Below are 15146 nucleotides of genomic sequence, written 5' to 3' on the forward strand. Positions count from 1 at the left end.
CAATCATTTGTAGCTAGGATACACATATGAGACAGAAGATATGACATTTGGCTTTCTGGGTCTGGGTTACCTCACTTAGTATAATCCTTTCCAGATCCATCCATTTTCCTGCAAATTTCATAACTTCATTTTTCTTTACTGTTGAGTAGACCTCCATTGTGTAAATGTGCCATATCTTCATTAGCCACTCATCAGTTGAGGAACATTTAGGCTGGTTCCATTTCCTAGCTAGTGTGAGTAGAGCAGCAATAAACATGGTTGAGCAATTATCTCTAAGGTAGTGAGATGAGTCCTTATGATATACTCCTAGGAGTGTTATAGCTGGGTCATATGGTAGATCTACTTTTAGCTGTCTTGGGAACCTCCACACTGATTTCCACAATGGCTGGAACAGATTGCATTCCCACCAACAGTGTAGAAAGGTTCCTCTTTTTCCACATCCTCGCCAGCTTTTATGGTCATTTGTTTTCATGATGGTAGCCAATCTGACAGGAGTAAGATGGAATCGCAACGTAATTTTAATCTGCATTTCCCTGATGACTAGGGATGTAGAACATTTTTTTAGATGTTTATATACCATCTGTATTTCTTCATTTGAGAACTTTCTAGTTCAATAGCTCTTTTTTTTTTTTTTAATTGGGTTGTTTGGTTTCTTATTTAGTTTTTTGAATTCTTTGTATATCCTGGATATTAATCATCTGTCAGATGTATAGCTGGAAAAGATTTTTCCCCATTCTGTAGGTTGCCTCTTTGCTCTATTCACAGTGTCTTTTGCCATACAAAAAGCTTTGTAATTCCATGAGGTCCCAGCAGTTAATCTGTGGTTTTATTGCCTGAGCAATGGGGGTTATATTCAGGAAGTCTTTGTCAAGACCAATATGTTGAAGGGTTTCCCTTACTTTTTTCTCTAGCAGTTTCAGAGTTTCAGGTCTGATGTTAAGGTCTTGCATCCATTTGGGCTTAATTCTTGTGCATGGAGAGAGAGAAGAATCTATTTTCATCCTTCTATAGATAAATATCCAGTTTTCTCAGCACCTTTTACTGAAGAGGCTGTCTTTTCCCCAATGAATATTTTTGACATTTTTATTGAATATCAGGTCACTAGAGCTACTTGGACTTACATCTGGGTCTTCTATTCTGTCCAATTGATCTATATGTCTGCTTTTGTGCCAGTACCATGCTCTTTTTGTTACTATGGCTCTGTAGTATAGGTTAAAATCAGTTATGGTGATACCACCAGCCTTATTTTTGTTGCTTAGTATTGTTTTAGATATTTGAGATTTTTTTTGCTCCCAAATGAATTTTGGGATTGCTTTTTCTATATCTTTGAAGAATGGCATTGGAATTTTGATGGGGATTGAATTAATGTGTAGATTGCTTTTGGTAAGATTGCCATTTTCACAATATTGATTCTTCTGATCCAGGAGCAAGGGATGTTTTTCCATTTCCTAGTGTCTTCTGTGATTTCTTGCTTGCATGTTCTAAAATTTTCATTGTAGAGATTCTTCACTTTCTTATTTAGGGTTATTCCAAGGTACTTTATTATTATTATTTTGGCGTATTTGTGAATGGGAGTGATTCTCTGATTTCATCCTCTGTGCATTTGTTGTTTGCTTTTAGTAAGGCAACTGATTTCTGAGTGTTTATTTTGTTTCCTGCTATGGATATAGGTGTTTATCAGCTCTAACAGTTTACTGATAAAGTCTTTAGGGTCCTTTATGTACAGAATCATGTCATCTGCAAAGAATGATAACTCGACCTCTTCCTTCCCAATTTGCATCACTTTTATGTGTGTCTCTTGCCTTATTGCTGTGGCTAAGACTTCCAGCACTATATTAAATAAAAGTGGGGACAGTGGACACCCGTGCCTTGTTCCTGATTTTAATGGAAAAGCTTCAAATTTTTCTTCATTTAGTAATATGTTGGCTGTAGGCTTGTCATAGATAGACTTTATTATATTGAGATATGATCCTTCTATTTCTTCTTGGAAATTCCGTTGTGAGTACCCTTGGTGAGAAGGCTTCATGAAATTCTTATGACAATAAAAGAAGCTTTGAATTGAGTCAAACCCACTGTAATCCCTAGCAAGCTTCATCAGGGGAACCAGTGCTTTCAGCAAGAGGGTGGTACCACATGTCTTCAAAATGAAACGTCTCTTGGAGACAAACATGGCACTCTGACAAGCTTCCTGGTTGTCAGTTTTTGTCACACTTATGATTGAGCATTGCACATCCTTCAAAAGGACGTCCCATTCAGACCTTGGGATGGTGCAAAGAGCCCCAGATTCCTGGTAAGCATCGGATTGCTGACTGGAGAGCCAAACCTCCAGCAGCTTCTCGGTCCCTTCGAAAATATGTGCAGTTTCCATCACTGTGAGACTAGCGAACAACCAACAACTACAGAAAACCAACTAAAATTAAATCTCTTCTCCCACCACTGCGGAATGTTCCAGCTGTGTTACTAAAGTTCAGGTTCTTTTTCTCTTTCTTTCTTTCTTTCTTTCTTTCTTTCTTTCTTTCTTTCTTTCTTTCTTTCTTTCTTTCTTTCTTCTCCCTCTCCCTCCCCCTCCCCCTCCTCTTCCTCCTCCCCCTCCTCCTCAAAGGTTCTTGCCTTCATGGTGGGGAAGGGATGGCAAACAGCTCAGCTCACACCATGGCAAGCCAGGAAGCAGCCAGGAGTAATACACCGCAAAGCACCCCCTCTCAGCATCCTAGTTCCTCTAAGTAATCTCTATCTCAAAATGTTTCTATGGGGCTGGAGACATGGCTTAGTGGTTAAGGCACATGCCTGCGAAGCCTAAGGACCCCGGTTCGATTCTCCAGGTCCCATGTAAGCCAGCTGCACATGATGGCACATGTGTCTGGAGTTCATTTGAGGTGGCTAGAGGCCCTGGTGTGCCCACTCTCACTCTTTCTCTTTCTCTCTTTCTCTTTCTGTCTCCAATAAGTAAATAAATAATTTTTTTTTTCGAGGTAGGGTCTCACTCTGGCCCAGTCTGACCTGGAATTTACTATGGAGGCTCAGGGTGGCCTCGAACTCATGGCAATCCTCCTACCTCTGCCTCCCGAGTGCTGGGATTAAAGGTGTGCGCCACCACGCCCGGCTTTAAATAAAATATTTTTAAAAAACATTTCTACCATCTCTGCAAAGAGCACAAACTGGGAACTAGTCTCAAAACATGAGCCTGTGGAGGACATTTCATATTCAGTCCACAACACAGTTAAAATCATCACTGTGCTACATTCCCACCAGAAGAGAACATATATCTCATAGTACATATGTTTATGGATGCAAAAGCTTCTGGGTATGTGCATGTGTACATGTCTTCATGGGTGTATCTATGTGCGTGTAAGTATGCTTGTCTATATGTGTTTGTTGGTGTGCCTGTTTGTAAAGGTGTGTTTAGTTATATGTATGTTCCTCATGTGTGCATTATATCTATGTGTCTATGCATGAGTTCACAGGTGTTAATGTGTATTTGTGTATTCAGATAACTACATGATTGCACTTGTATTATTTGTGTCTGGTTGTGTGGCCATATGTGTGCTTGTCTACATGACTGCAACTGTGTGCCTTCATGTGTCTTGCATAGTATTAGCATGTGTTCATGAGAGTATGAATATGTACTCCTGTATGTTCATACATGTGCTCATTTCTTCTCATGTTTATTCACATGATAAGTCTACATGTTGTTGTAGCCAGCTCTGTGTTGCTGGGACAGACTTGCAAATCAGACACAGTTTATGGGAAGAAGGGGTTGGTTTGAAGCTTGCAGATCCAGGTGAAGTTCCACTGATGGTGGAATCAGCTGACCCCTTTAATAGATCCAAACAGAGAGAGACACCACCGTCAGCCAGCCACGAGCAAGCAAGCAGGAACCTGCTGTAGTAGAGCCCCCAGAGCTCACTCACTGTGCATACCTTAAATTGGAATTTAGATCCACCCCCAGTTACACCACAGGGCTGGACCCCAGGATCTACCACCAGTGACACCTTCAGCCAGGTAGTGTTAGTTTGTTTGCTTATTAATCTTTTTGTTTTGTTTTGTTTTGTTTTTTGTTTTTCGAGGTAGGGTTTCACTCTGGCTCAGGCTGACCTGGAATTTACTATATAGTCTCAGGGTGGCCTCGAACTCATGGTGATCCTCCTATCTCTGCCTCCCGAGTGCTGGGATTAAAGGCGTGCGCCACCACGCCCAGTGCTTATTAATCTTTTTAAGTAGGCTATTGTAGCTCAGTTTGACCTGGAATTCACTATGTAGTCTCAAATGGCCTTGAACTCATGCAATCATCCTATCTCTGCCTCCCAAGTGCTGAGATTAAAAGAGTGTGCCATCATACCTGGAAAGACAGCTTTATAAAAATTTTAGTTTTTAGGCCTGGAGAGATGGCCAAATGGTTAAGGTGCTTGCCTGCAAAGCCAAAGGACACAGGTTCAATTTACCAGGACCCACGTCAGCCAGATGCACAAGGTGGCACATGCATCTGGAGTTCATTTGCAGTTGCCGAAGGCCCAGGTGTGCCCATTCTCTCCTGCTCTCTATCCACCTCTTTCTTCTCTCTCAAATGAAGAAAACGACAATAAATAAAACAAAATTTAAATTTTTATTTATGAGAGAGAGAATGGATGCACTAGGGCTTCCAGCCACTGCAAAAAAAAAAAAAAAAAAAACCAACTCCAGACACATGCACCAGCTTGTGCATCTGGCTAATGAGGGTCCTAGGGAATCAAACCTGGACCCTTTGGCTTTGCAGGCAAACACCTTAACTACTACTACTTCTACTTCTTTTTTTTTTTTTTTTTTTTTTGAAGTATGGTCTCTAACCAAGGCTGACCTGGAACTCACTATGCAGCCTCAGGGTGGCCTCGAACTCATGGAGATCCCCTACCTCTGTCTCCCAAGTACTGAGATTAAAGGTGTGCACCACCACACCCGGCTTCTGAGGAGCTTTTTTTTTTTTTTTTTGACAGCTTCCATACTTACAGACAATAAACCATGATAATACCCGCCCCTCCTCCACTTTCCCTTTCACAAATTCACACTCCATCATATCCCCCTCCCTCTCTCCACTAGCCTCTCTTTTGTTTTGATGTCATTATTTTTTTTCCTATTATGAGGGTCTTGTGAAGCTAGTGCTGGGCACAGCAAGGTCATGTACATTGAGGTCAATTTCTGTCTGGATAATTGCATTGTAAGCAGTTCTACCCTTCCTTTGGCTCTGACGTTCTTTCTGCCACCTCTTCCATAATGGACCCTGAGCCTTGGAAGGTATGGCAGAGATGTTTCAGTGCTGAACACTCCTCTGTCACATCTTCTCAGCACTATGGTGTCTTTTGGGTCATCCAAGTGGTCACCATCATCTAAAAGAAGCTTCTCTAGCCAAATGTTTGAGTAGCGTTAATATATGGGTATGAACATTAAGTAAACTGTTTACAGGGCAGTTTGGTGGGCATAATACATGCATTTAGCCAGACAACAGCAGGTGTTACACTCTAAGGCTCATGACCTTCCCTACCGTAGGTTTTGGATTAGGATTTTAGTACCAAGCATGTATTCCCTCCCACAGAGTGGGCCTCCACTCCAATTAGAGAGCAGCTGGTTCCCCCCATAAGACATATGCCACTATTGCACCCATTTGATCATTTGGCCTGGCTGGCCAAACTTGAGGCTTGCAGTGTCCACTGTTTTCACCACTGATGGCTTCTGCCAAGACAGCTTTTTAATAAAACTACCTGAATCTAGGGCTGCAGAGATGGCTTAGTGGTTAAGGCATTTGCCTGCAAAGCCAAAGGATCCTGATTTGATTCTCCAGGGCCTACGTAAGCCAGGTGCACAAGGGGGCACATGCATCTAGAGTTCATCTTCAGTGGCTGGAGGCCCTGGTGCACCCATTCTCTCTCTCTCTCTCTCTCAAATAAATAAATAATAAAAATAAATATCTAAGTCTAGCCAGGTGTGGTGGAGCATGCCTTTAATCCCAGCAATCAGGAGGCAGAGATAGAAGGATTGCCATGGTTTCAAGGCCACCTTGAGACTACATAGTGAGTTCCAGGTGAGCCTGGGCTAGAGTGAGACTATCTCAAAAAACAAAAAATAAACAAACAAACAAGTCTATTGGGGGACATACATTCAAACTACCATATCTGTGTTCCTTAAGTGTGTGCACATGAATATACATATGACTTCATTCATGTTCTGACTTGGTTGTGCAGGTATCTGTGCTAGGTTGTATGGATCTGTGCCTATATTGTATGTATATGTGTGAGTTCTCATGGATGGGTGTATTCATGTGTTCTAATTAATGCATGACTGCCCCGGCTTCTGTCTTCTTATGTCTGCATATTGTTAATTGTGTACATGTATGTTACTGTTTGTATGTATCTGTATATATAAATATATGTGTAGCCGGGCATGGTGGCACATGCTTTTAATCCCAGCACTGGGGAGGAAGAGGTATGAGGATTGCTGTGAGTTCAAGGCCAGTCTGAGACTACATAGTGAATTCCAGGTCAGCCTGGAACAGAGCAAAGCCCTACCTTGAAAAACCAAAATAAATAAATAAATAAATAAATGTGTATTGGTGCCACTGAAGGTATGCCACAGTGTCTGCAAAGTTATAAATATCTGTTTGTGAGATCACCTGTGTATATGCATGTACATGCATGTTAACGTGTATGGTATATGTGTGTGTCCATGTCTATTTTTCACATTTCTTCACAAGTATATATGTTTGGATTGGTTTATGCATACGTGCCCATATTTGTGTGCTGCCATGTTTCCAAGGTGCATTCATGTGCAGTAGTGTACATGTGTGCTTATTTCTGTGCTCACATATGTATTGACATGCTTGAATTGTATGCATGTGTGGTCCTGTGTGGTTGCATTTCTGTATAGTTATGTTTGAGCATGTCCTTATCCATGTGTGGAGTAGTGAGGATTTGCATAATTCTGAGTATTTAAATGTTTTCTTAAAAATTTTGTTTATTTTTATTTACTTGAGAGTGACAGACAGACAGAGAAAGAGGCAGAGAGAATGGGTGCATCAGGGCTGCTAAGCACTACAAACGAACTCCAGATGCATGTGTCACCTTGTGCATCTGGCTTACGTGGCTCTTAGGGAATTGAGCCTCAAACTGGGGTCCTTAGGCTTCACAGGCAAGTGCTTAACCACTAAGCCATCTCTCCAGCCCTTAAATGTTTTCTCATGCATGTCTTTGCATATATGCATAGCTGCAATTATGTATGTGTATAATGTGTGTTCAAGGGTGCCTATATATGTGTGCATGTCAACACCTAGCTCTTTCCATATCTGTATACCAAGTGTGTGAGTGAGTGTGTGTGGTGGTTTGAATAGATGGCCCCCAGTATATTCAGTTGTTTATTTGTTTGTAGTTTGCCTTTGCTGCCACCTGGCTGGAGACAGTGTCACTGGGTGGATCTTAAGGTGTGGTGGTGGGTTTCAGATTTCAATCAAAAGATACACAAAGTGTGCCTAGCTGAAGTTCCTGAAGTGTGTTGTGTGGCTTTTGGCTTTTTGGCTTGTACTTCTCTCTCTGCCTGGGCCTGTGAAGGCAGGCTAGTTTCTTCTGCCATTATGGAACTTCCCCTGGATCTGGAAGCTTCAATGAATATCCCTTCCTCCAAAACTGTGTCTGGTCTGGAAGTTCATCTCAGTGAACCTGAAACTGTCTGCTACAGTGTGTGTATTTGTTCCTTTTTTATTGTTATTGTTTTTGTCCCCCAGAGCTTCCAGCCACTGCAATGGGACTCTGACACCAGTCACTTTGTGCGTCTGGCTTATATGGGATCGGAGGAGTTGAATATGGGTCCATAGTCTTCCCAGGCAAGTGCCTTAGCCACTGAGTCCTCTCTCCAGCCTCTTTTTTTTTTTTTTTTTGAGGTAGGGTCTTTTGCCCCCCTGCTAGGCCTCATCCAGATTTTTATTATTCTTTTTAACTCAGTGATAATCCTGAACCATGAGGCATGGTGCCACCCCCATCCAAGACTGCACCCTTGAGCCCTAACCCTAACCCTTTAATCCCAGGACTCAGGAAGCTGAGGTAGGAGGATCACTTTGCATTCAAGGCCACCCTGAGGCTACATACCGAATTCCAAGTCAGCCTGGTCTAGATAAGAGATCCTACCTTGAAAAAACAAAACTTAAAAAAAAAAAGATTGGCCTTCTCTTCTCAATTAAACCTCTCAGGAGCCAGCATGGTGGCTCATGCCTTTAATATTAGCAGTCTGGAGGCTGGGGTATGAGTTTTTCCATGAGTTCATGGCTAGTCTAGGGTAGAGTTAGACCTTGCCTAAAAAAAAAAAATGTTTATTACCTTTAAATATCTGCACTCTGGAGGATGAGGTAGAAAGATGGACAGGAGGGCCGGAGAGATGCCTTAGCAGTTAGTGCACTTGCCTGCAAAGTCTAAGGACCCAAGTTCAATTCCCCAGGACCCACGTAAGCCAGATGCACAAGGTAGCAAATGTGTCTGGAGTCCTTTGTAATGGCTAGAGGCCCTGGTGCGCCCATTTTTTCTCTCTCCCTACCTATTTCTCTCTCTCAAATAAATAAAAATAAGGAAAAAGATAGGCATGAATTCCATCCCAGGCTTGGGCTTCTGGGTTTCAGGTTAGCCTTGGATTAAGACTTTATTTGGGAGATAGGTGCTGGAAAATAATCATAACTGCGAAACAACGTTAAGAGTAAATAAACCCAAAGGCTTCATTCCCCAAACAGGAAGACCAGCCTCAAAATGGGCTCACCCAAGACCTGTCACTCTGGCCTTGTTCAGCCTTCCATTGGTTACATACGATGTCACTCATGGCCTCAGGTGGGCGGAGCCAAGGCGCTGTCCAATCAGGCACAGAAGAATGAGTATTGTCCACTGAGGAGCACGAGCAAAGCTGCGAAGGCGGGATGAGCCCCGATGGTCTCTGCGAGTGGTGTAACCGTGATGAAGTCCGTTATAAATTCCGCGTCCACCCGCTCGCTGTGGTGCGGGCTGGTAGGAATTCCCTGAGGAAGTGGAGACGGGAGGAACACAAGTTCCGCGTGCAGGCGGGACCCGTCAGCGGTGACCGTGGCCGACGCCGGCACCGCCCGCAGCCCGGCCATGGTGAGTCCCGCGTGGAGGCCGCGGAGCGTCCCGGCTGGGCCGCGGCCCCGCAGCTCGTCCTTCGGTCCCGAGCTCCCCGGCCCTCCTTCCCCCGAGCTTCGTGCGCGGCGGGCGGGCGTTCCTCGGGGCTGGGCCCGGCCCGCAGGCCGCCGTGCAGAGCTGAGCCGCGGCTCCTGCCGCCTCCGTGTCCCCCGCGGCTCCGCTCGCTCGCTGCTCGCCCGTGGGGAAACTTTTCGCGCCTCTGTCCGCGCTGCTCCAGCGCCGACCCGGGGCGCGGTGGGTTTGGGTTGCGCTTCCCCTGGCGGACTTCCCGAGCCCGGTGCCCAGCGCAGCCACGTCTGTCTCGTTGCTGGCGTCGTGGACGTCAGCTCCCGGGTTCTGTGCTGGGGGAGAGCTGGCTGCGAGCTCGGGGTCCCGGAGTCTGGCAGGAATCTTTCACGTGCTCTGTCTTCGGGCTCTCCTCGGGTTTCCTTATCTTGGCTACTGAATTTGAAGCAGAGTTACAGTGTAAAGCCCAACATTTCACTTCTCCACACGAATGGCACTTTTTGCATTATTTTATTGCCTCTTCTTCACTTTTAAAATTAAAAAGGGGGCGTGGCTACAGAGATGGTGTAGAGGTTAAGGTTCATCTCTGCGAAGACTTAAGGACCAGGTTTGAGTCCCCAGTACCCATGTAAGCCAGATGCTTAAGGTAGCCTATATGTCTGGAGTTCATCTGCAGTAACTAGAGGCCCTGGAGCACCATTCATTCTTTCTTTCTCCCTCCCTCATATATTAATGAATAAAAATATATTTTTAAAAAAGATTGCTGATGAATTCTTCCTTTGCTGTTCTGTCTCTTGTATATTCAAAGATTGCCCCTCAGTGCTTTGGTATGACTGGGGGAGTAGTACATATTCCGCAATTGAGGATCATATTAGGATTACTCAATCCAGATGTGCATGTTAATTACATTTCTTACTAATGGTTGCTTCCATTAAAAGTTGAGAAGTCTCTTAATTCATTCTGATTTTCTCATCATAGTATGAGTGTAATACTAAAAATATACATTTGTGTGTTGATACTTCATTTTTTTTTTTTTTTTTTAAAGAATGAGCAGGCCATGTCCTCTTGCTACTGCAGAGGAACTCCAGATGCATGAACCACTTTGTGCATCTAGCTTACATGGGTCCTGGGGAATTGAACCTCTTTGCAAGCAAGTGTCTTAACCGCTAAGCCATCTCTCTAGCCCATTACCTTAATTTTACATGTAAAGTGAATAAATTGACATCTATCCTGGTCACCTTCTTCCCTCAACTTAAGATACTGTATTAGGGGCTGGAGTGATGACTTAGAAGTTAAGGCATATTTGCTTATAATGCCAAAGGACCCATGTTCGATTCTCCAGGACCCATGTAAGCCAGATGCCCAAGGGGGCTCATGTGTCTGGAGTTCATTTGCAGTGGCTGGAGGCCCTGGCGTGCACATTCTCTCCCTCTCTCTCTCTGCCTCTTTCCCTCAAATAAAATATATGTGTACGTGTGTGTGTGTGTGTGTATATAAAAGATATTGTATGAGAGGATAATATGTTAAAACTTTCTTAGGCTGGGCATGGTGGCGCACGCCTTTAATCCCAGCACTCGGGAGGCAGAGGTAGGAGGATTGCCATGAGTTTGAGGCCACCCTGAGACTCCATAGTGAATTCCAGGTCAGCCTGGGCTAGAGTGAGACCTTACCTTGAAAAATAAAAAAAGTTAAAAAAAAAAAAACTTTCATAGGGGTCCCTATAAGCCAGATGCACAAGATGGCACATGCATCTAGAGTTCATTTGCAGTGGCTGGTGCTCCCATTCTCTCTCTCACTCTCAAATGACAAAAATAAATTTAAAAAAATTCTTAGCTGGTCATGGGGGCTCTCACCTTTAATCCCAGCACTTTGGAGGCAGAGGTAGGAGGATCTCTTTGAGTTTAAGTCCAACCTAAGACTACATAGTAAATTCCAGGTCAGCCTGGGCTAGGGTTAGACACTACCTCAAGAACAACAAATTTCTTTCTAGGCGTGGTGGCCAACGCCTTTAATCCCAACACTTGGAGGATCCCTTTGCATTCAACGCCATCCTGAGACTACATAGTAAATTCCTGGTCAGCCTGGACTAGAGCGTGTCCTGACCTTAAAAAACAAAAAAAAACAAAAAAAACTTGAATGCTTATTGTACTCATGTGCATCACAGTCAGGTCTCCTAACTCATTTCATTGTCTGAAGTTAAATACTGTGCCTGTTATCACATGGTCAGTCTGGTATCCATTTTTATTTCAGGATCTGTTGTCATTCAAGGATGTGTCCGTTGATTTCTCTCCAGAGGAGCTGGAATGCCTAGACCCTTCTCAGTGGAATTTGTATAGGGATGTGATGTTGGAGAACTACAGAAACCTTGTCTTTCTGGGTGAGGATCTCTGCCCTACAGATTCTTTTTTGTGTGTTTGTTAGATTTTTGAAGGCAGGATCTCACTCTAGCCCAGTCTGACCTGGAACATACTGTGTAGCTCCAGGCAGGCCTCGAACTCACAGTGATCCTAACTCAGCCTCCCAGGGCTAGGATTAAAGGTGTGTGCCACCATGCCTGGTGACCTATAGAATTCTTAATTTCCTTCCTTTGAGAATATCTGTGGAGAGTTGCTCCTTTGAATGAAGGCATTTCATATTCCTACACTTGAGGAAAAATATTTGGGAATTGATTCATTGGACAAGATCACTTTAATTGCTTTTCTTCTTTGCAGTCTTCTTGGGGAAGTATCCTTCTTTCACTCTAGTGGTAATTTTAGAAGTTCATTGGCATCATGTAATGTTGAAAGTCCATTTTCTCCTCTCTCGCTTTCATTTGGTCCCATGTGTAGATAATGTGTAGGATCTCCAAATTGAAAATTCTTCACAAATGTTCTAATGTGTACATCTGAAAATGATTGGAGAATTGGTTTCTGCAGTCTTCTATAATACATCCTCTTCTCCCCTAACACCATGCTAGCATAAGCATATTAGTAGCTATTGGGTGAACCCCAAGCACGCATTATTTTCCTTTTTGTAATCAACAGGTCTTGCTGTGTGTAAGCCATACCTGGTCACATTTTTGGAGCAATCAAAACAGCCTTGGAGTGCGAGGAGAAAAGAGCCTGGAATACTATACTCAGGTAGGTAGGAATGAACAGATCACAGGATGCATGTGAGAGGTTTAAAGATTAGGGAGGAAACTAGGTTTTAAAATGTGTATGGGAGATTCTGGCTCCATGGAAACGATTTTTTTTTTCAGAGCTTACATTTACCCTTTTGCTGTCAGAGAAGGACATCTCACCCTCGGTGTTTATTATGTATATATATCGGCTAAGCCCCATCCTTCCAATTCACTGATGTCCTAGCACGCAGATAGTGACAGAGAAAGTTCTTTGTATGGTGGTTTTGCATGGTCTGCAGATTTTTCTATGCTTTGTGAATGACAGATTTATCCACAGTTCTAAAAGCTTTGTAAGTACTGTTCCTTTCCTTTGGTGCTTATATTCTTTTGTTGTTGTTTGTTTTTGTTTTTTTCGAGAAAAGGTCTCACTGTAGCTCAGCCTGATCTGGAATTCACTGTGTAGTCTCAGGGTGGCCTTGAACTCACGGCAGTCCTCCTACCTGTGTCCTGAGTGCTGGGATTAAAGGCTTGTGCCACCACGCCCAGTTGTGTTTACATTCTTTATGCCACCTCTTCCTCAATGGTCCCTGACCTTAAAGGGTATATAAGGGATGTGTTCTTTACTGCTGAACACTCCACTGTCATGTCTTATCCTTTTGTGAGTTTTGCATCACCCCAGTGATCACCACCATCAAATAAGAGAAGCTTCTCTTTCTTACCAACTGAAAGTAGCATTAATATGTGGTCATAAACATAGGTATTTATAGGGCAATTTAGTGGGCTTTAGATCTTGATTTAGCAAGACAGTAGTAGCATGCCATACTTCCTGGCTTTGTGACCTCCCCAAGTAAAGGCATTGACTTAAAATTTCAATACCAGGAAGAAATTTCATGTAGTGAAACAGGCCTCAGAGAGCACTTGGCTTACTCTATAATTTACTTGCCACTATTGCACCTGATTGTACATTTGGCCTCTCTGACTAGTTGTAAAGCTTTCAGGATCCACTGCTGATTAATACGGTTTATGACTTCTTCTGAAACAAGCTACATAGGTCTTTCCAGCTCCCTGACACCTAGTCAAAAGGCAAGAGGTGGACTGGAGAGAGGGCTTAGTGGTTAAGCACTTGCTTGTGAAGCCTAAGGACCCTGGTTTAAGGCTTGATTCTCCAGGATCTATGTAAGCCAGATGCACAAGGGGCTGCACACGTCTGGAGTTCGTTTGCAGTGCCTGGAGGCCCTGGTGCACCCATTCTCTCTTTCTTCCCCCCCCCCACTTTTCTGTCAAATAAATAAATAAAAATAATAATAATAAAGGCAAGAGGCCTCTAGCTCAGCTCATTTGATTTTTTTTTTTGTTTTTTTTTTTTTTGTTTTTAAGGTAGGGTCTTACTCTAGCCCCAGGCTGACCTGGAATTCACTATGTAGTCTCAGGGTGGCTTTGAACTCATAGTGATCATCCTACCTCTGCCTCCTGAGTGCTGGGATTAGAGGCTTGTGCCATCACACCTGGCTCAAGTTTGATTTTTCACTGCCTTGCAGCCCAAGTTTGTGGAGTTTTCAGCAATAGGGTCTTACCATCTAGTTCTGGTGGGCATGCTGTAGTTTTGGCAATAGCTTGTAACGTTTGGCAGGCATAAGGGGTTGCCTAGTAAACAAGGTTCTGGAAGATCTCCTACCCCTGGAACTTGAATTATTCTAATAACAATCTATGGCTTCTGAGCACAGCATTAGCCACTTCCATAAGATATTTCTACCCAAATTTCCATATGGCTTACTCATACATCTTAAATTTTTGTTGTTGTTGCTGTTTTTTTTTTTTTTATTTTTGGTTTTTCAAGGTAGGGTCTCACTCTAGCCCATGCTGACCTGGAATTCACTATGTAGTCTTAGGGTGGTCTTGAACTCACGGTGATCCTCCTACCTCTTCCTCCCCAGTTCTGGGATTAAAGGTGTATATCACCACACTCAGCTTTGCTTTTTTTTTTTTTAAGAGAGAAAAATGTGGGGAGAGAATTGGTGTGCCAGAGCCTCAGCCACTGAAATTGAACTCAAGATGCTTGCACCACCTAGTGGGCATATGCGTGCCTCACCTTTGTGCAACTGGCTTATGTGTGATCTGGAGAGTTGAACAGCGGTCTTAAGGCTTCACATTCAAGTGCCTTAACCACCAAGCCATCTCTCCAGCCCTTAAATTTTAAAAAATATATATTTTTTATTTATTTGAGAAACAGAGGCAGATAGAGAATGGCTCTGCCAAGGCCTCGAGCCACTGCAAACCAACTTCAGATGCATGTTCTACCTTGTGCATAAGGCTGATGTGGGTACTGGGTAGTGGAATGTGAGTCCTTGGACTTCTCAGGCAAATGCTTTAGCGCCAAGCCATTTCTCCAGCCCCACATCTTAACTTTTGATCAACCCTCCTCCAAAATTCTCTTCTCATCCATTCCCTTACCTTTTACCATTTATCTCCATTATTCTGTCCCTCTACTTGCATATCAACTATACCTTCCCCTTAAGCCCTTCCTTGTTTTACCCTCCTCATAGCCCCTTTCTAGCTTCCTTGTCCCTGCAATTGACTTTTTGCTTTTTATTTTTATTTTTTTCAAGGTTTGTCCCACTCTAGCCCAGGCCGACCCGGATCTCACCCTGGATGAGATCTCACCTAGTCTGACCTTGAATTCACAGCAATACCCCCTACCTTTGCCTACTGAGTGTTAGGATTAATGGTGTACATCACCATACCTGGCTCAGAGTACACATTTCTTACTGTGATTGATCTGAGTTTCTCTTTGACAGACTTTAACCTACTGTCAGCAAATGAGTTTTCCATGACTTAGAACACACAAATTCAGTAAATACTCAGGGAGTTTTGTTTTTGAGACG

General features: G+C 43.4%; 1 protein-coding gene across 1 annotated transcript in view; it reads left to right on the forward strand.

Moving 5' to 3' along the window:
• Window positions 1–8899: 8899 nt before the first annotated feature.
• Znf479 (zinc finger protein 479) overlaps window positions 8900–15146 on the forward strand; it is a 29852-nt gene continuing 23605 nt past the window's right edge. The window contains 2 exon segments of the mRNA XM_045143489.1: window positions 8900–9116; window positions 12188–12283. Of these exon segments, the coding sequence (XP_044999424.1) occupies window positions 8918–9116; window positions 12188–12283 (295 nt within the window). The 5' untranslated portion in view covers window positions 8900–8917.

The sequence above is a fragment of the Jaculus jaculus genome, chromosome 2, assembly GCF_020740685.1.
Source record: "Jaculus jaculus isolate mJacJac1 chromosome 2, mJacJac1.mat.Y.cur, whole genome shotgun sequence".
Lineage (NCBI taxonomy): Eukaryota > Metazoa > Chordata > Mammalia > Rodentia > Dipodidae > Jaculus > Jaculus jaculus.